Here is a 19,460-nt window from a genome sequence, read left to right on the forward strand (position 1 = left end):
TAAAACACCGAGGCAAATGAAATGAATGGACACTTTGTCTATACTCTATGAATATGAACTATTTCTGATTCACTAGCGGAATAGAAAAGAATGCATTTGCCGTATCAGTGGTGACATACCATGTACCTGACGTCTTATTAATCTGTTCTGGAAGCAATAAGAGGCGCACAATAACTGCGGAACGACTCTTTGTTTAAGGTGACAGTAACTACAGATATTTGCCACAATCTATCCAGTCTCTGAATGGGCCAGACTAGTGAATCAAGCAGAAATGTGATAGAGCTCACCAGCTTTTCATCCTTTAGCACTATCCCACTGCCTAGCTCTCCTAGCACTATCCCTCTGCATCTCTCCTAGGATGCAGGGTTGTTTTTGGTTTACCCTACCAAATGAAGGCTTGGAGACCATTTCAGAGGTTTCTGCTTGGACTCTTTAAATTTTTTTTTTTATCAATTATATTTCCTTATTCAGGAGAGACACAGAAAGAAAGGCAGAGACATAGGCAGAGGGAGAAGCAGGCTCCCTGCTGGGAGCCCGATGTGGGGCTCAATTCCCGGACTCTGGCATCATGCTCTGAGCTAAAAAACTAACAATTTTGACAAGAAACACTTTTAGCTACTGTAAAATCATACAGCAAAAAAACTATTGCAAATGACATCAATCTATATTACAAAGGATCCTGAATTATACTATACAATGTTCTTCACGTTGTCCTGTCAGAATAATTGTCTTCTACCGAATCGATCACATGCTGACATTTTTCACTATACCTGTAAGTTAATACTCTTCTTATTAAGTTAAACTTTCTGCCTTCAGAAATTGTTACCACTCTTGACCAAATACTAAGATTCACACATACAAAAAAAAACTTTACCTTTTAGCGTTGTCAACTGCATTGACATTTGCTCCTTCTTCCACTAAAAATGCCACCATTTTCCTTTTGTCGTTTTTTACAGCAATTAAAAGCGGTGTGAAGCCATCCTGTAAAAGTGCAAACAAAATTTGTAATTTACAAAATTACATATTTGGATAATGAATCGTAAAAATTCTAAACCATCCTGTAACTTAAACATGTAACAGAGACCTTAAATAAAATTAGCCCCTTCGTTCTCAACCCTCCATGGTTTCACCAGCTGCTCCTTCTTTTTAAAATTCTGCTTTCTCAGGGAGTGTGGGTGGCTCAGTTGCCCAAGCATCTGCCTTCAGCTCATGAGCTCAGGTCATGATCCCAGGGTCTCAGGATGGAGTCCCTCTTTGCTCCCTCTGCAGCAAGGAGTCAGCTTCTCCCTCTTTCTCTGCCCCTCCCCTCCACTCGTGCTCGCTCTCCTGCTCGCTCGCTCGCTGTCTCTCTCAAAAACATAAAATCTTTTTAAAACGTAAAATAAAAATAATAAAATAGACCTCCTCTTCCTCTTCAACAGATTACCTGCAGTCATTCCACAAACTCGCTTTAAACATTGCCTGGCTCCAAGGATCTTTGCTGCTCTCACAATATAGATTATGATATACTCTAGTTATTTTATTCCACACCATCTAAACCAACAGCTTCTAGAGGGGAGGGTTATTTTTTATCTCTGTATCTCCACTCTCTAAACCATAGTAGTAAATATTTAAAGTATTGTTATTGATTTTAATGGATATCTCTGGAGTACTGTTTCTTCTCTTACAGTCCAAAGAACACATAATTTCCAGAGATACTGTGCCCCAAAAGAAAGATTCAATGATCATCTATGTTTGTGAAATATGACAAAACCGCACTATACATCTTGCACAAATGAACTCCATTTACATTTGCTTATCCCCATTTGACAATTCCTTTTTTTGTAGCAAACATTAATACTTGAGAAATAAGAGTTCCCAGGGATATAGTTTTAAGAACTTTCCAATAAAAAGGTAAAGGTTTCCTCCAGGTTGTACAAACTTGCTTGATTCTCTTCTATCAATGGTATGGGGATCCCAGATGTCAACATAAAACACTCCTGCTCCAAATGAGTCACTAAGGAGATGGACTCTGAATGAAAAGAGCTAGGTTTCAGGGCAGCTGGCTGCGTAGACAGTTGAGTGACTCTTGATTTTGTCTCAGGTGTGATCTCAGGGTCATGGGATCCAGCCCCACGTTGGATTCGGGGCTCCCCTGGCACTCAGCACCAAGTCTGTTTAAGACACTCTCTCTCTCCCTCTCCCTCTCCACCTCCCCTACCCCCACAAGCCTGTGCATATGTGCTGTCTCTCTAAAACACATAAATTCTTTTAAAAATTAAAAAGAAAAATAAAAATAAAAGAAACAAGCTTCAAATGAATTTTGACGGCTTAATACTAATCTTTGGTTAAGGAGGGCACACAATGAGATGAGCACTTGGTGTTATTCTTTATGTGGGCCAATTGAACTCCAATAAAAAAAAAATTTTTTTTAATTAATAAAATAGGGATCCCTGGGTGGCGCAGCGGTTTAGCGCCTGCCTTTGGCCCAGGGCGCGATCCTGGAGACCCAGGATCAAATCCCATGTCGGGCTCCCAGTGCATGGAGCCTGCTTCTCCCTCTGCCTGTGTCTTTGCCTCTCTCTCTCTCTCTCTCTCTCTCTCTCATAAATAAATAAATAAAAATTTTAAAAAAATAAAGCTTTAAAAAATTTTTAAAAATAAAAACAATAAAATATTAAAAATAAGTAACTACATAAATAGTCCTTGGACTTTCCCCTATTATACCATGATAAAGTTTTATCTTAACTGTTAGAAAGCGCAGTATGAGATTTTTTTTTTCATTTTTACCCGTTTATTTAATTCATTACCATATAGTGTATTATTAGTTTCAGAGGTAGAAGTCAGTGATTCCTCAGTCTTATGTAACAGCCAGGACTCATTCCATCATGTGCCCTCCTTAACGTCCACCACCCAGTTATCCCATCCTCCCACTCCACCCCTCCAGTGACCTTCAGTTTGGCTCCTATGATTAAGAGTCTCTTATGCTTTGTCTCCCTCAGTCTCTCCGGTTTAAGTTTTTCTCTTCTTCCCCTATGATCCTCTGTCTTGTTTCTTATATTCCACATATGAATGAGATCATATGAGAATTGTCTTTCTCTGACTGACTTAGGGTATTACGCTAAGTGAATTAAGTCAATATGAGATTTTATTCTCAATTATACTAATTCTGGGAACCTAATGCACATCTACTTCTAAAGAAACCTGTTTGTATTCTAGTTTCTACTATCATTGCTATTTATGATTATTTTATAATTTAGACAAAGTGTAAATCAGAAATAAAAATGTCATGACTTATCAATAAAAATTCTAATACTAGATGAGCACTGGGTGTTTACATGTTGGGAAACTGAGTTTAAGTAAAAAATATTATTCAAAAATTCTAATACTGCTTTATACGGATTATTTTTAGTATAATATAAGCTACTAAATTAATTGCATATTTAGGGAATAATACCAAGGAGAAAGATAATATTGTCTGAAATATGCATAATCTATCCAAGTAGAACCAGGATTAACCTCATATGGCTTGCAGATATTCCAAAAGGAACATGATTACTGTACATATAAAGAAAAAATGTTTGTGAAAAAACCGACTTTCAATTCCTAACTTAGAAAATTCATTCCGAGGCACCTGGGTGACTCAGAGGTTGAACATCATTATCCCAGGGTCCTGGGATCGAGCCCACATCAGGATCCCCATAAGAGTCTGCTTCCCCCTGTGCCTAGCTCTCTGCCTCTCTGTCTCTGGGTCTCCCATGATTACTGAACAAAGAAATGAAAAAAAAATTAGGAGACAAACTGAAAAGTCAATCTGAATCCTAGGAAATTAACATAAAATACAAAAACTATATTATCAATTAACAGGGATTGTCTTGAAAATCTTGAAATCTTTATCAACATACACCATAAAACAGTAATTGTAAAGTCAATGCTTATGGAGGCAAAGCAGGTGACACGAGTCAGTGAAGAACCTAGTCGGGGACACGAGCAAACTAGAGACACATGCCTCATATAAAGGGACAGCCTCTGCACAGCATACCAAACAGCAGCATGGACTCAAGGTACGAGAAGTCATCTGCAAGAAAAGCTCAAAATCCAGAGTTCTACATGTGTGTCATAATTTTAAATCTTAGCTCAACTGACAGTGGAAACTAAATATATCTGGGAGCCACATTTAGTCTATAGCCTACTTGTGTTTTTCTATTCGCTGTGACTGTTTCCAACGGCTGTGCATAAAACAAATACTTGGACATCAATCCTTTCCTAAAGCATCAGGATCACGTTTTACCAACAAATTAGGCCCCACCTTCTAATGAAAATTGCTATGAAGACTCATAACACCTACTGTCAGAATTTTCCAATGCTTGTTTCAACTACAATCTATTTGTATTTACTTCCCTCAGATTGCTAACCGAACAGGCAATGAGTTCAGAGGAATGCTGAAGCAAAGTTATTAAAACAATTACCATCTGTATTGTCACTAACTACATGCTGAATGTTAAACACTACTGCCCTGATTATGCCAGGGCCCTATGAATTTGAAAGACATCCTAAGATAGTCTTTTGCACAGCTTCAACTAAAAAGGAAGGTTCATGGATTTCTACTGCTGCTATTGGAAAAACCCTGCTTGTACTAATCAGAATGGTAGCAAAACATGTAAAATCTTTAAAGGGTCAGATGCTACTTATTAAAAGACTACTCATAAAGACTTCCCATCTGGGTGCCAGGGAATGATAGTTGGAGAAAAGGTAACTATTTTTCAAGCCAACACAGATGCCCAATAATTTCATCTCTAATTCTCATAGAGATACAGACAGATGAAAGAGTGGAAGGAAGTAGCCAGTATCAAACGTCAGCTCTTGCAAAGATTTAATATTTTTACATCTCTAAATTTGTATATGTATACTTACCCATTCAGTAGTTCTTAGCCGAGTTGTATCAGAATCTCAAAAAACTATTTCCAAATCTCTGTGTACACATGTTATTGGATTACTCCGTCGAAAGCTTCACGGGACAGTTTTGGCTTGTATATTCTTTTAAAGTTCCCTAGTTGACTGTGATTCACCAGCACAATTCTAGCTGAGAACCAGTGCAGTATACAACCATGTCAGTCTCCTCTTTCACCTATGTGGCCAATTCTCCCTATCACTTGAGGATTCCGCCAAAACCAGAAATGAGTCATTTATCAAACCTGCATTCAATTTCCATGGCTAGAGGTTATAACAAGGAACAGTAAACTCAAAAATGCAACTTGATTCCATTATTTACACACTCCTCACTTCCCATCAAGACATTCTAGATTTGCAAGCAGAGTTTAGAGTTTTGTCAAAGTGGCTATTGCTGCCAAATACGATACTATGTCAGTTGATTATTTGTTCTTTCCTCTTCTTGGCCACTTTTTTAATAAATATTTTTATTTACTCCTTCATGAGAGACCGAGAGAAGAGAGAAAGAGAGAGAGAGAGAGAGAGAGAGGCAGACACACAGGCAGAGGGAAAAGCGGGCTCCACTCCAGTAGCCTGATGTGGGACTCGATCCTGGGACCACGGGATCATGCCCTGAGCTGAAGGCATATGCTCAATCGCTGAGCCGCCCAGGTGACCCTCTTCTTGCCCACATAATCAACCATCTGTTCACTGCCAATCTGATTTCCTCAGAGTCCTCCTAGAATCCATCTCTAGACAAGTTTACAACACACTCACTGGTTCCTAAAGTAAAAATTATTATCCCTGCAAATTGAAGAAACCTTACCTAAACATAAAAACTGAAGAAAGACAAACACAATGAAAAAAAAACCTCTTCTAGTGATTTCCCCTCATTTGCCGATTTTCCAAATTGCTCGGCATATTTCTGACTCCTTTCTCCTTTTCCCCTCTTTAGTCCCTCTTAAGTCAAGGCTGATAAAAGATAACTCCGACCCTGTTAATAAATCGCTTTTTGATCAAAAAGGAACTTCTCAACGGCAGCAAGATTTGATACTGTAAAACACATTTGTTTTGTGTTTTAAGACAAAGCGTGTTTCCAACGCAAATTTTGCTTTCCTCTGTTGACACTAAATAATAAAACAAACTGGGTCAGAAAAAATTTTTGAAAATAAAGCTTCAGAACACATTCTGTGTTCTCATAAATATTTGCCATAAATACATAAAAGAAAGCTGCATTCTCTAATGCTTCTTCAGAGGTACCATTCTTTAGGGGCAACTGAGTGGCTCAGTCCGTTCAGCATCTGACTCTTGGTCTAAACTCAGGTGATGATCAGAGTCATAAGATCCAGCCCTCAGCCAGGCTCAGCGCAAAGTCTACTTCAGATTCTCACCCTCTTTCTTTCCCTCTGCACCCACACCACCCCCTGCTTGCACATGTTCGCTCACTTCCTCTAAAATAAATAAAATCTCATGGCTGAATAATATTCCATTGCGTACATATACCATGGATTACTCAGCAATTAGAAACAAAAAATACCCACCATCTGCTTCAACATGGATGGAACTGGAGGGTATTATGCTGAGTGAAGTAAGTCAATCAGAGAAGGACACACATTATATGGTCTCATTCATTTGGGGAATATAAAAAAGTGAAAGGGAAATAAAGGGGAAAGCAGAGAAAACGAGTGGGAAATATCAGTGAGGGCGACAGAACATGAGAGACTCCTAACTCTGGGAACCAAACAAGGGGTGGTGGAAAGGGAGGTGGGTGGGGGGTTGTGGTGAATGGGTGACGGGCACCAAGGGGTGGGGCACTTGATGGGACAAGCACTGAGTGCTGTGCTGTACGTTGGCAAACTGAACTCCAACTAAAAAAAATTTTAAAAGAAAAAAAAAATAAAATAAATAAATAAACCCTGGAATGTGAGCTGGAAAGAAAAAAAGAAAAGAAAAGAAAAGAAAAGAAAAGAAAAAAAGAAAGAAAGAAAGAAAGAAAGAAAAGAAAAGAAAGAAAGAAAGAAGAAGAAAGAAAGAGAAGAGAAGATATACGAAAAGATAAGAAAAAAAGAAAGCAAGAAAAGAAAAGAAAAGAAAAGAAAAGAAAAGAAAAGAAAAATATTTTTAAAAAAAGGAAGGAAGGAAGGAAGGAAGGAAGGAAGGAAGGAAGGAAGGAAGGAAGGAAGGAAGGAAGGAAGGAAGGAAGGAATATTATGGTGAGCCTGGGTGGCTCAGAGGGTCAAGCATCTCCCTCTGGTTATGGTCATGATCCCACTCCTGACATCAAGCCCCATGCATCAGGCTACCTGGCTCAGTGGGAAGGCCTCTTCTTCCCCTACCTCTGCCTTTCCTCCCTACTCATGTGTGCTCTCTCTCATGCTCTCTTTCTCTCAAATAAATAAAATCTTCAAAAATAAAAAGTATTGTTATTTAAAGCAGAAGCTTAGACAATTATTTCAAAATATTTTCATTCAGGAAATGCTTGAACTTCCAAATATGAAAAATCGACTCTATCTATGGCACGCAACAGTGTTTCTGCAAGGGCAGCCACTGAAGGTAATGCACGTCAAAGAAAGCACAGGGAGACTGGCGAGTGTGGTCATCACCAGCTCCCCATAGACACCTACCACCCCACTGAGGAACTACACAGCCTGAGCAGGAGCTACTCTCCGGAATGGGAGACCTCACCGTGGCACATGGCTGGCAGAGTGGCTACCAGCACAAGTAGATACCCCCTGTAGGATGTCATGACCTGATCCCCTTGCTCTCATCTTCTGAACCTTAGGGCCTAGAGCGCCCACGGCCTATTACAACTTGCTGCTTTCTCCTCTCATTTACACTCACCCAAGCTACTCTCTGGGTCACGGTCTCCTACTTATCCCCAGAAGCATTCATCTCCTAAGCCCCCGCACAGCATTCGGCCTCCATCATCACCACACTCCCCTCTAGGCCTTCAATCCTTTCTGGGCTCTGAGAGCACCATCTACTCTCAGGCACTAATGGGAAGATTTTCTTTCTGGGGTGGAAGGGTGGCTAGCAGACAGAAAGTTGCCTTTCTATATGTATTACTTTTCTCTTTCCCTCCCCCTGGCTTGGTTTTGGAGTTGTTTCCATGATGACAGGACCTGATGTATAAAATTCCGTGTCCATGTGTTCATATATATGTGCCTATCTACATATACATGTACATATACATATATATAAAAAAAACCTTTTGAAGCTATATATATATATATATATATATAAAGTCAAATACATTGTAAAAAAAAAAAGTTGATGTGTACCTTGTTTTTGGCCTCTATATCTGCTTTGTGTAAAACCAGCTTCTTTGCTATGGAGACGTTCTCTTCAGAGACCGCATAATGGAGAGCGGTGTTGCCCTCGTTGTCCGTAATACTTGTATCACTACCGTGTTTGAGCAGAATAGTTGCACATTCCTCTTCTTGGCATTGTACAGCCTGTCAGCATTACACCAAGAAACAGAATGTAAATTCTGGGAATTTAAAGGAAACATGCCACAAGTTTCACCAATGAGTTATGTTTAAATGCAACAAATGTTCATTCCAAGTACTTCAATCCAATCCATCTCAGGCAGATATAGCTGTGACCACGCACCTTCATTAGAGGTGTCCTGTTTTCATCATCACGGAGGTTGAGCTGGCATTTCCGGTCTACCAGGAGAGACACCACACCTACATGGCCACAGGAACAGGCCAAGTGGAGAGCAGTCCTATGATTGTGAAAGGACTTGTCAGGAAATTACAGTGTACCTTCTCAAAACATGCAAATTAATTCATATAATTGTAAATGTTAAATAGTATGTTATTCTCATGACTCCAAAACAAAGATTTAGTTTTCTTTGGAAGAAAGTACAATATTTATTAGTGATTATTCACCACTCTATTAAAAGAACAGCCTATCTGTTTAGGAAGAGCATGATCTCAGGAGGCAGCTCAACCTGGGTTTGATTCCTACTTTTACTCTGTCACTTAACAGTGACCACTTAGCCTTATCGCAATTTCCTCATCCACAAAATGAGCATAAAAATAGTCATCTCGGGTCACCTGTCTGACTCACTCTGAAGAGCATGGGACTCGATCTCAGGAGCCAGGGCTTCGAGGACACTGTTGGTTATAGAGGTTACCAAACAATAGTAATAATAAATAAAATAAAAGGTAGTTATCTCACAAGACCTCTTGTCGTGATCCTTAAGCGAGGATCCATGCAAAGTGTTTAGAATACTAGTTCCTATTGTAACTATTACTACAACTTACAAAGACCCACTACAATTAGGTAAAATGATCCAATTATGCCTACTTTGCAGCTACGTTTAAGGATGAGCAAGAATACTCTATTTCAATGATTCCAAGATGCTCATTTTGTCACCTTTTAATATTCTGACATTGGAATCCAATTTCTAATTCAAAATGTCTTAAAACTATAACTGGAATGATTTTTAAAAATTTCTTCTTGGAGTTAAAAATAGATCTGCCCTATGACCCAGCAATTGCACTGCTGGGGATTTACCTCAAAGATACAGATGCAATGAAATGCAGGGACACTTGCACCCCGATGTTTATAGTTATGTCCACAATAGCCAAACTGAGGAAGGAGCCTCAGTGCCCATCGAAAGATGAATGGATAAAGAAGATGTGGTTTATGTATACAATGGAATATTGCTCAGCCATTAGGCACAAGAAATACCCACCATTTATTTGCGTAGACGTGGATGGAACTGGAGGGTATTATGCTGAGTAAAATAAGTCAATCGGAGAAGGACAAACATTATATGGTCTCATTCATTTGGGGAATATAAAAATAGGGAAAGGGAATAAAAGGAAAAGAGAAAAAATGAGTGGGAAATATCAGAAAGGGAGACAGAACATAAGAGACTCCTAATTCTTGGAAATGAACTACGGGGTGTGGAAGGGGAGGTGGGCGGGGGGGGTGTGACTGGGTGACGGGCATGAGGGGGGCACTTGATGTGATGAGCACTGTTATTCTGTATGTTCGCAAATTGAACACCAATAAAAAATAAATTTACATTAAAAAAAACCCACAGGCTTTTCCTAAGGAATTCCCTTCCTCAGAGTCCCTCTTCCCCAAATGAATGTTAACATTTTCTTAAATTTCTTCTGTCAATAAAAGTACCTTTGTATCAAGAAACACACACACACACACACACATTTCTTCTTGGCACATAAATAGTGGGGCATCATACAATCTACGGTGTGCCTTAAATGAAATAATGACAAATACAGCAGGTCTGTTACACTTCTAGTCATATGCTTGGAATTATATTGTTCAAGAACTAAAATAATTTTTAGTTGAAAGCATTACGGGAATAGAGGACTAAAAGAACACAAGAATTTATTTAAAGTAACCCTTACTTTGATTTTCAAGGAATTTTAAGCCAAAGAACTCAGGATTCAAAGAAATGGGAACAGCTCATTACATTTGGGGGGGGTGGGGAAGCTCATTTTAATTAATAGAAAATGTTTAGATTCATAGAAATCAAGTATTTCCAGTTGCCAATATTAGTATTTAATATTACTGAAATGTCAAAAGGGTGGGAAATCTTTTACAATTTCAGAAATGTTTTCCTTTGACAGGAAGTTCCAAGGAAAAGCTTCATGTGAGATTAAGTCCTAATACTTCCATTTAAAATTTCTCACCTTAGGGGCACCCGGGTGGCTCAGTTGATTGAGTGTCCAACTTTTGGTTTTGGCTCAGGATGATCTCAAGGTCGTAAGATGGAGCCCCACATTAGGCTCCATGCTCAGGGTGGAGTTTGCTTGGGTTCCTCTCTCTCCCTCTGTCCCTTCCCTCTCCCATGACCTTCTCTCTCCTTTTAAAATAAACACATCTTTTAATATTTACAAAATAAAATAAAATTTCTCATCTTAAGATTGCCTGGCTGGCTCAGTCAGTAGAGCATATGTCCTTAAATATCGAGCCCATGTTGAGTAGAGGAGGGGCAAGAGGGCGGAAGAGGAGGGTCCCCAAATCACCTGTCTCCACCAAATTACCTAGAAAACCTTCAAATTATCCTGAAAATCTATATATTCAGCCTGAGAATTAAAGAGAGAACACCTGGAATGCTACAGTGAGAAGAGTTTGCGCTTCTATCAAGGTAGGAAGACGGGAAAAAAGAAATAAAGAAACAAAGGCCTCCAAGGGGGAGGGGCCCAGGAGGAGCCGGGCTGAGGCCGGGGCGAGTGTCCCCAGGACAGGAGAGCCCCGTCCCGGAGACGCAGGAGCTGCACCAACCTTCCCGGGCGGAAAGGGGCTCCCAGGGAGTTGGAGCAGGACCCAGGAGGGCGGGGATGCCCTCGGGCTCCCCGGGACAGTAACAGCAACTGCGCGCCCAGGAGAGTGCGCCGAGCTCCCTAAGGGCTGCAGCGCGCACAGCGGGACCCGCGGGACCCGGAGCAGCTCGGAGGGGCTCGGGCAGAGGAAGAGGCTCCGTGCGGAGGGGGCTGCGCGGTTCCAGGAGCAGCTCCGGGGGGCTCGGGCGGCGGCTCCACGGAGGGGGTTGCGCGGCCCGGGAGCGTGAATCCACCAGCGCAGGCCCCGGAGCACAGGGCGCCGGGACACAGCCCAGGATCCCGCCTCCCCCGGGACAGGCAGAGGCCGGGAGGGCCCAGGACAGCGAGGACGCTCCTGCCCGGAGCTAAGCAGATCAGCGGCCCCGCCCCGTGCCTCCAGGCCCTACAGACGGAGAGCTCCGGAGTTCCTGCGGGGGCTGAATCCAGGTTTCCAGAGCTGCCCCGCCACTGGGGCTGTTCCTCCTGCGGCCTCACGGGGTAAACAACCCCCACTGAGCCCTGCACCAGGCAGGGGCACAGCAGCTCCCCCAACTGCTAACACATGAAAATCAGCACAACAGGCCCCTCCCCCAGAAGACCAGCTGGACTGATTGACAACTTCCAGAGGAAGCCAAGGGACTTAAAGTACACAGAATCAGAAGATACTCCCCCGTGGTTCTTTTCTTTTTTTTTTTTTGTTTTTTTTTTTGGTTTTTTTTTGTTTTGCTTTTTGATTTGTTTCCTTCCCCCACCCCCTTTTTTTCTCCTTTCTTTTTCTTTCTCTTTTTCTTCTTTTTTTTTCGTTTTTTTTTCTTCCTTTTTTTTCTTTCTCTTTTCTTTCCTTCTTTCTCTCCTCTCTTTTTCTCCTTTTCCCAATACAACTTGCTTTTGGCCACTCTGCACTGAGCAAAATGACTAGAAGGAAAACCTCACCTCAAAAGAAAGAATCAGAAACAGTCCTCTCTCCCACAGAGTTACAAAATCTGGATTACAATTCAATGTCAGAAAGCCAATTCAGAAGCACTATTATACAGCTACTGGTGGCTCTAGAAAAAAGCATAAAGGACTCAAGAGACTTCATGACTGCAGAATTTAGAGCTAATCAGGCAGAAATTAAAAATCAATTTAATGAGATGCAATCCAAACTAGAAGTCCTAACGACGAGGGTTAACGAGGTGGAAGAACGAGTGAATAACATAGAAGACAAGTTGATAGCAAAGAGGGAAACTGAGGAAAAAAGAGACAAACAATTAAAAGACCATGAAGATAGATTAAGGGAAATAAACGACAGCCTGAGGAAGAAAAACCTACGTTTAATTGGTGTTCCCGAGGGTGCCGAAAGGGACAGAGGGCCAGAATATGTATTTGAACAAATTCTAGCTGAAAACTTTCCTAATCTGGGAAGGGAAACAGGCATTCAGATCCAGGAAATAGAGAGATCCCCCCCCAAAAATCAATAAAAACCGTTCAACACCTCGACATTTAATAGTGAAGCTTGCAAATTCCAAAGATAAAGAGAAGATCCTTAAAGCAGCAAGAGACAAGAAATCCCTGACTTTTATGGGGAGGAGTATTAGGGTAACAGCAGACCTCTCTACAGAGACCTGGCAGGCCAGAAAGGGCTGGCAGGATATATTCAGGGTCCTAAATGAGAAGAACATGCAACTAAGAATACTTTATCCAGCAAGGCTCTCATTCAAAATGGAAGGAGAGATAAAGAGCTTCCAAGACAGGCAGCAACTGAAAGAATATGTGACCTCCAAACCAGCTCTGCAAGAAATTTTAAGGGGGACTCTTAAAATTCCCCTTTAAGAAGAAGTTCAGTGGAACATTCCACAAAAACAAGGACTGAATAGTTATCATGATGACAACTCATATCTCTCAATAGTAACTCTGAATGTGAACGGGCTTAATGACCCCATCAAAAGGCGCAGGGTTTCAGACTGGATAAAAAAGCAGGACCCATCTATTTGCTGTCTACAAGAGACTCATTTTAGACAGAAGGACACCTACAGCCTGAAAATAAAAGGTTGGAGAACCATTTACCATTCGAATGGTCCTCAAAAGAAAGCAGGGGTAGCCATCCTTATATCAGATAAACTAAAATTTACCCCAAAGACTGTAGTGAGAGATGAAGAGGGACACTATATCATACTTAAAGGATCTATTCAACAAGAGGACTTAACAATCCTCAATATATATGCCTCGAATGTGGGAGCTGCCAAATATATAAATCAATTATTAACCAAAGTGAAGAAATACTTAGATAATAATACACTTATACTTGGTGACTTCAATCTAGCTCTTTCTATACTCGATAGGTCTTCTAAGCACAACATCTCCAAAGAAACGAGAGCTTTAAATGATACACTGGACCAGATGGATTTCACAGATATCTACAGAACTTTACATCCGAACTCAACTGAAAACACATTCTTCTAAAGTGCACATGGAACTTTCTCCAGAATAGACCACATATTGGGTCACAAATCGGGTCTGAACTGATAGCAAAAGATTGGGATCGTCCCCTGCATATTCTCAGATCATAATGCCTTGAAATTAGAACTAAATCACAACAAGAAGTTTGGAAGGACCTCAAACACGTGGAGGTTAAGGACCATCCTGCTAAAAGATGAAAGGGTAAACCAGGAAATTAAGGAAGAATTAAAAAGATTCATGGAAACTAATGAGAATGAAGATACAACCATCCAAAATCTTTGGGATGCAGCAAAAGCAGTCCTAATGGGGAAATACATCGCAATACAAGCATCCATTCAAAAACTGGAAAGAACTCAAATACAAAAGCTAACCTTACACATAAAGGAGCTAGAGAAAATACAGCAAATAGATCCTACACCCAAGAGAAGAAGGGAGTTAATAAAGATTCGAGCAGAACTCAACGAAATCGAGACCAGAAGAACTGTGGAACAGATCAACAGAACCAGGAGTCGGTTCTTTGAAAGAATTAATAAGATAGATAAACCATTAGCCAGCCTTACTAAAAAGAAGAGACAGAAGACTCAAATTAATAAAATCATGAATGAGAAAGGAGAGATCACTACCAACACCAAGGAAATACAAACGATTTTAAAAACATATTATGAACAGCTATACGCCAATAAATTAGGCAATCTAGGAGAAATGGACGCATTCCTGGAAAGCCACAAACTACCAAAACTGGAACAGGAAGAAATAGAAAACCTTAACAGGCCAATAAGCAGGGAGGAAATTGAAGCAGTCATCAAAAACCTCCCAAGACACAAGAGTCCACGGCCAGATGGCTACCCAGGGGAATTTTATCAAACGTTTAAAGAAGAAACCATACCTATTCTCCTAAAGCTGTTTGGAAAGATAGAAAGAGATGGAGTACTTCCAAATTCGTTCTATGAGGCCAGCATCACCTTAATTCCAAAACCAGACAAAGACCCCACCAAAAAGGAGAATTACAGACCAATATCCCTGATGAACACGGATGCAAAAATTCTCAACAAGATACTGGCCAATAGGATCCAACAGTACATTAAGAAAATTATTCACCATGACCAAAGTAGGATTTATCCCTGGGACACAAGGCTGGTTCAACACCCGTAAAACAATCAATGTGATTCATCATATCAGCAAGAGAAAAAGCAAGAACCATATGATCCTCTCAATACATGCAGAGAAAGCATTTGACAAAATACAGCATCCATTCCTGATCAAAACTCTTCAGAGTGTAGGGATAGAGGGAACATTCCTCGACATCTTAAAAGCCATCTATGAAAAGCCCACAGCAAATATCATTCTCAATGGGAAAGCACTGGGAGGCTTTCCCCTAAGATCAGGAACATGACAGGGATGTCCACTCTCACCACTGCTATTCAACATAGTACTGGAAGTCCTAGCCTCAGCAATCAGACAACAAAAAGACATTTAAGGCATTCAAATCGGCAAAGAAGAAGTCAAACTCTCCCTCTTCGCCGATGACATGATACTCTACATAGAAAACCCAAAAGTCTCCACCCCAAGATTGTTAGAACTCATACAGCAATTCTGTAGCGTGGCAGGATACAAAATCAATGCCCAGAAATCAGTGGCATTTCTCTACACTAACAATGAGACTGAAGAAAGAGAAATTAAGGAGTCAATCCCATTGACAATTGCACCCAAAAGCATAAGATACCTAGGAATAAACCTAACCAAAGATGTAAAGGATCTATACCCTCAAAACTATAGAACACTTCTGAAAGAAATTGAGGAAGACACAAAGAGATGGAAAAATATTCCATGTTCGTGGATTGGCAGAATTAATATTATGAAAATGTCAATGTTACCCAGGGCAATATACACATTTAATGCAATCCCTATCAAAATACCATGGACTTTCTTCAGAGAGTTAGAACAAATTATTTTAAGATTTGTGTGGAATCAGAAAAGACCCCGAATAGCCAGGGGAATTTTAAAAAAGAAAACCATATCTGGGGGCATCACAATGCCAGATTTCAGGTTGTACTACAAAGCTGTGGTCATCAAGACAGTGTGGTACTGGCACAAAAACAGACACATAGATCAGTGGAACAGAATAGAGAACCATGAAGTGGACCCTGAACTTTATGGTCAACTAATATTTGATAAAGGAGGAAAGCCTATCCACTGGAAGAAAGACAGTCTCTTCAATAAATGGTGCTGGGAAAATTGGACAGCCACATGCAGAAGAATGAAACTAGACCACTCTCTTGCACCATACACAAAGATAAACTCAAAATGGATGAAAGATCTAAATGTGAGACAAGATTCCATCAAAATCCTAGAGGAGAACACAGGCAACACCCTTTTTGAACTCGGCCACAGTAACTTCTTGCAAGATACATCCACGAAGGCAAAAGAAACAAAAACAAAAATGAACTATTGGGACTTCATCAAGATAAGAAGCTTTTGCACAGCAAAGGATACAGTCAACAAAACTAAAAGACAACCTACAGAATGGGAGAAGATAGTTGCAAATGACATATCAGATAAAGGGCTAGTTTCCAAGATCTATAAAGAACTTATTAAACTCAACAGCAAAGAAACAAACAATCCAATCATGAAATGGGCAAAAGACATGAACAGAAATCTCACAGAGGAAGACATAGACATGGCCAACATGCATATGAGAAAATGCTTTGCGTCACTTGCCATCAGGGAAATACAAATCAAAACCACAATGAGATACCACCTCACACCAGTGAGAATGGGGAAAATTAACAAGGCAGGAAACAACAAATGTTGGAGAGGATGCGGAGAAAAGGGAACCCTCTTATACTGTTGGTGGGAATGTGAACTGGTGCAGCCACTCTGGAAAACTGTGCGGAGGTTCCTCAAAGAGTTAAAAATAGACCTGCCCTACGACCCAGCAATTGCACTGTTGGGGATTTACCCCAAAGATACAAATGCAATGAAACGCCGGGACACCTGCACCCCGATGTTTATAGCAGCAATGGCCACGATAGCCAAACTGTGGAAGGAGCCTCGGTGTCCAACGAAAGATGAATGGATAAAGAAGATGTGGTTTATGTATACAATGGAATATTACTCAGCCATTAGAAATGACAAATACCCACCATTTGCTTCAACGTGGATGGAACTGGAGGGTATTATGCTGAGTGAAGTAAGTCAGTCGGAGAAGGACAAACATTATATGTTCTCATTCATTTGGGGAATATAAATAATAGTGAAAGGGAATATAAGGGAAGGGAGAAGAAATGTGTGGGAAATATCAGAAAGGGAGACAGAACGTAAAGACTGCTAACTCTGGGAACCGAACTAGGGGTGGTAGAAGGGGAGTAGGGCGGGGGGTGGGAGTGAATGGGTGACGGGCACTGGGGGTTATTCTGTATGTTAGTAAATTGAACACCAATAAAAAATAAATTAAAACAAAAAAGAATCAAAGCTTTAAAACCTAAATACATAAAATTTCTCATCTTGCTCATACAGGACAACATGAAGTCTTCTTAAGATTGAAAAGATCCTGAGTAGACTATGTCTGCTACATATCCTGTGTTCAGGTTCTGTTTGAGAAATAAATGGACTGAAAGAATACATAAATACATTTGGAGAGCTCAATAGTTTTTAAAGATTTATCTATTTCTTTGAGAAAGAGAGAATGCATGAGTGTGGTGAAGGGCAGAGGGAGAGGGAGACAATCTCAAGCAGTCTCCCCATTGAACATGGATCCCGACAGGGGGCTCAACCCCACAATCCTAAGATCATGACCAGAGCCAAAATCAAGAGTCTGATGCTCAACAAACAGCCACCAAGGCACCAGGAGAGTTCAGTACTTTTAAAGAAAACTTTTGTAAAGTAAACTAATACTTTTGAAATAACAATAAAAATTTATGTTTGCTATTTTTAAATTTTTTTTCAGAAGAGGGATACAACAAAAATTCTATACGCTTTCACAATATCATTTATATTTTTTATTTTCATAAGGATTTAACTAAAACGAAATTATTGTTAATCATTTACTTATTACATGTTATAAAGCTGCACATAATACCATATGTATATATTTAATGTATGCATAATAAAAGTTAACAATACAGATAAAAATATTCCCCTTACTTCTGAAAAGGCTAAAAGTTGTCAGAAAATACCAATCCTCGGCCATCAAATTTTTTTAAATAGAAAGAGGGGCACCTATGTGATTCAATCAGTTAGGCATATGCCTTCGGCTCAAGTCATGGACCTGGGGTCCTGGGATCGAGCCCTACATCATCAGGCTCCCTGTTCCACGGGGTTTCTGCTTGTTCCCCTGCCCCTCACTGCTGCTTGTGTGCCTGGTCTCTCTCTCAAATGAATCAATAAAATCTCTTAAAAGTAAATAAGTAGAAACTATTTTTTGTCTACACAAGATTCATATTCTTACTGTTCTCCTGGATTACTTCATTGATAATAAATCTTTGTTGGAATTTTTATGTATCTTTCCTATAGAAATCACAGATTTAAGAAAATGAAAAAATTCACTTAGAATCCAAATGTTCGAAGATAACTAATTTCATATTTTGCTCATCTTTTTGGCTAACACAAAACCATTGTCTGCTTTTGTGTTTGCATCATCAAAACAATTTTTCTCTCATTTAATGATCCACTAAAGTACAGCTTTGCATGTTAATGTGTATCAATTATCTTTGCCACATTCAGTGGTCACATAGTAGTCCAGCCTATGGATACACTGCCATTTATTTATGGCCAGTAAGTGGCCATTAAGTGACTTCTTAATACACTGCTATTGTAAATAGTGCTGAGAATAGCATATTGTATATTATTTATTTCTAATTATTTCCTAAAGATATTTTACATCAATAAACTTCATGGCTAAAGCTTATTTTTCAATGTGGTGTGGTGCTTAACCACCAAACTATCCGAAAAGTCCAAAACAACTTAAATTTTAAGCAGTAGTATAGGTAACATCATTCCTTATCTTCACAAAGCTTGAGATGGAAAATGGGATTTTATTCCTTTTTCTTTATATTTTATTTCATTTATTTGAAATTAAGAACACCAGCAGAGGGAGGGGGAAAGAGAAAAAGCAGACTCCCCACTGAGCAGGGAGCCTCACCAGGGGCTAAGTCCCACGACCCAGAGATCATGACCCTGAGAGGAGGTCAGAAGAGGCCAACTGACTCAGCCATCCAGGGGCCCCTATCTCATTCCTTTAATAACTTCCCTGTAAAACGAAGATATATGTTCTTTTTCTGATAAACCTATGTTGTAAATATTTTGCAAGTACATTCTCTTTTACTTTGTTAGTATTACTTTCTGATACAGAGGGGTTTTTTTATGTGGCTGAATCAACCTCCAGAATTTTTGCTTTTAATGTCATGAGCCCCTCTGCCGCCCGCCCCGCCTCCTCCCGCCCGCCTGCCTCAAAAGCCCTGTTACCTGTTCCTCTTGTCCCTTTCATTTGAGCCGTTTAAACCAAAATACAGTACCCGCTCCACTTTTTTTACATTCCCCGTGATCGCAGCTTTGTGGATTTTTCTAAGATCTTGACTCTCGATGTGGTACCTGGGGCCGGAATGAGTCACAGGTGGCAAACTGGCCTTCCGAGGCCTGATGCCGAAGGGCACCGTGCCCCCCCCCAACCACATTGTAAATCTCTTTTGCAGAACGAAGCCAACAGGCTTCAGTGACACAGGTTTCACCGCCTCTAGTGCGATACACTCCCGCGCCAGCAATAAGGCAAGTGGGCCTCGCCTCAACGTCCCAGGGACTAAGCCCAACGAC

At 40.4% G+C, this 19,460-nt stretch overlaps 1 protein-coding gene and 1 non-coding gene across 2 annotated transcripts in view; both read right to left on the reverse strand.

The window, feature by feature from the left end:
* The window catches only part of LOC477353 (ankyrin repeat domain-containing protein 26-like), a 148,557-nt gene extending 129,097 nt beyond the window's left edge, over positions 1-19,460 (reverse strand). Inside the window, exons 1-4 of the mRNA XM_038574499.1 lie at positions 19,116-19,460; positions 8,521-8,635; positions 8,190-8,363; positions 875-981 (exon numbers count right to left, since the gene is read on the reverse strand). Of these exons, the coding sequence (XP_038430427.1) occupies positions 875-981; positions 8,190-8,363; positions 8,521-8,635; positions 19,116-19,324 (605 nt within the window). The 5' untranslated portion in view covers positions 19,325-19,460. The remainder of the gene's footprint in view (positions 1-874; positions 982-8,189; positions 8,364-8,520; positions 8,636-19,115) is intronic.
* Positions 18,760-18,902, reverse strand: MIR8864-2 (microRNA mir-8864-2). The gene has a single exon (NR_128900.1). It is a non-coding gene; the product is annotated as a microRNA mir-8864-2 (primary transcript).

The sequence above is a fragment of the Canis lupus genome, chromosome 25 (assembly GCF_011100685.1).
Source record: "Canis lupus familiaris isolate Mischka breed German Shepherd chromosome 25, alternate assembly UU_Cfam_GSD_1.0, whole genome shotgun sequence".
NCBI classification, from domain to species: Eukaryota; Metazoa; Chordata; class Mammalia; order Carnivora; family Canidae; genus Canis; species Canis lupus.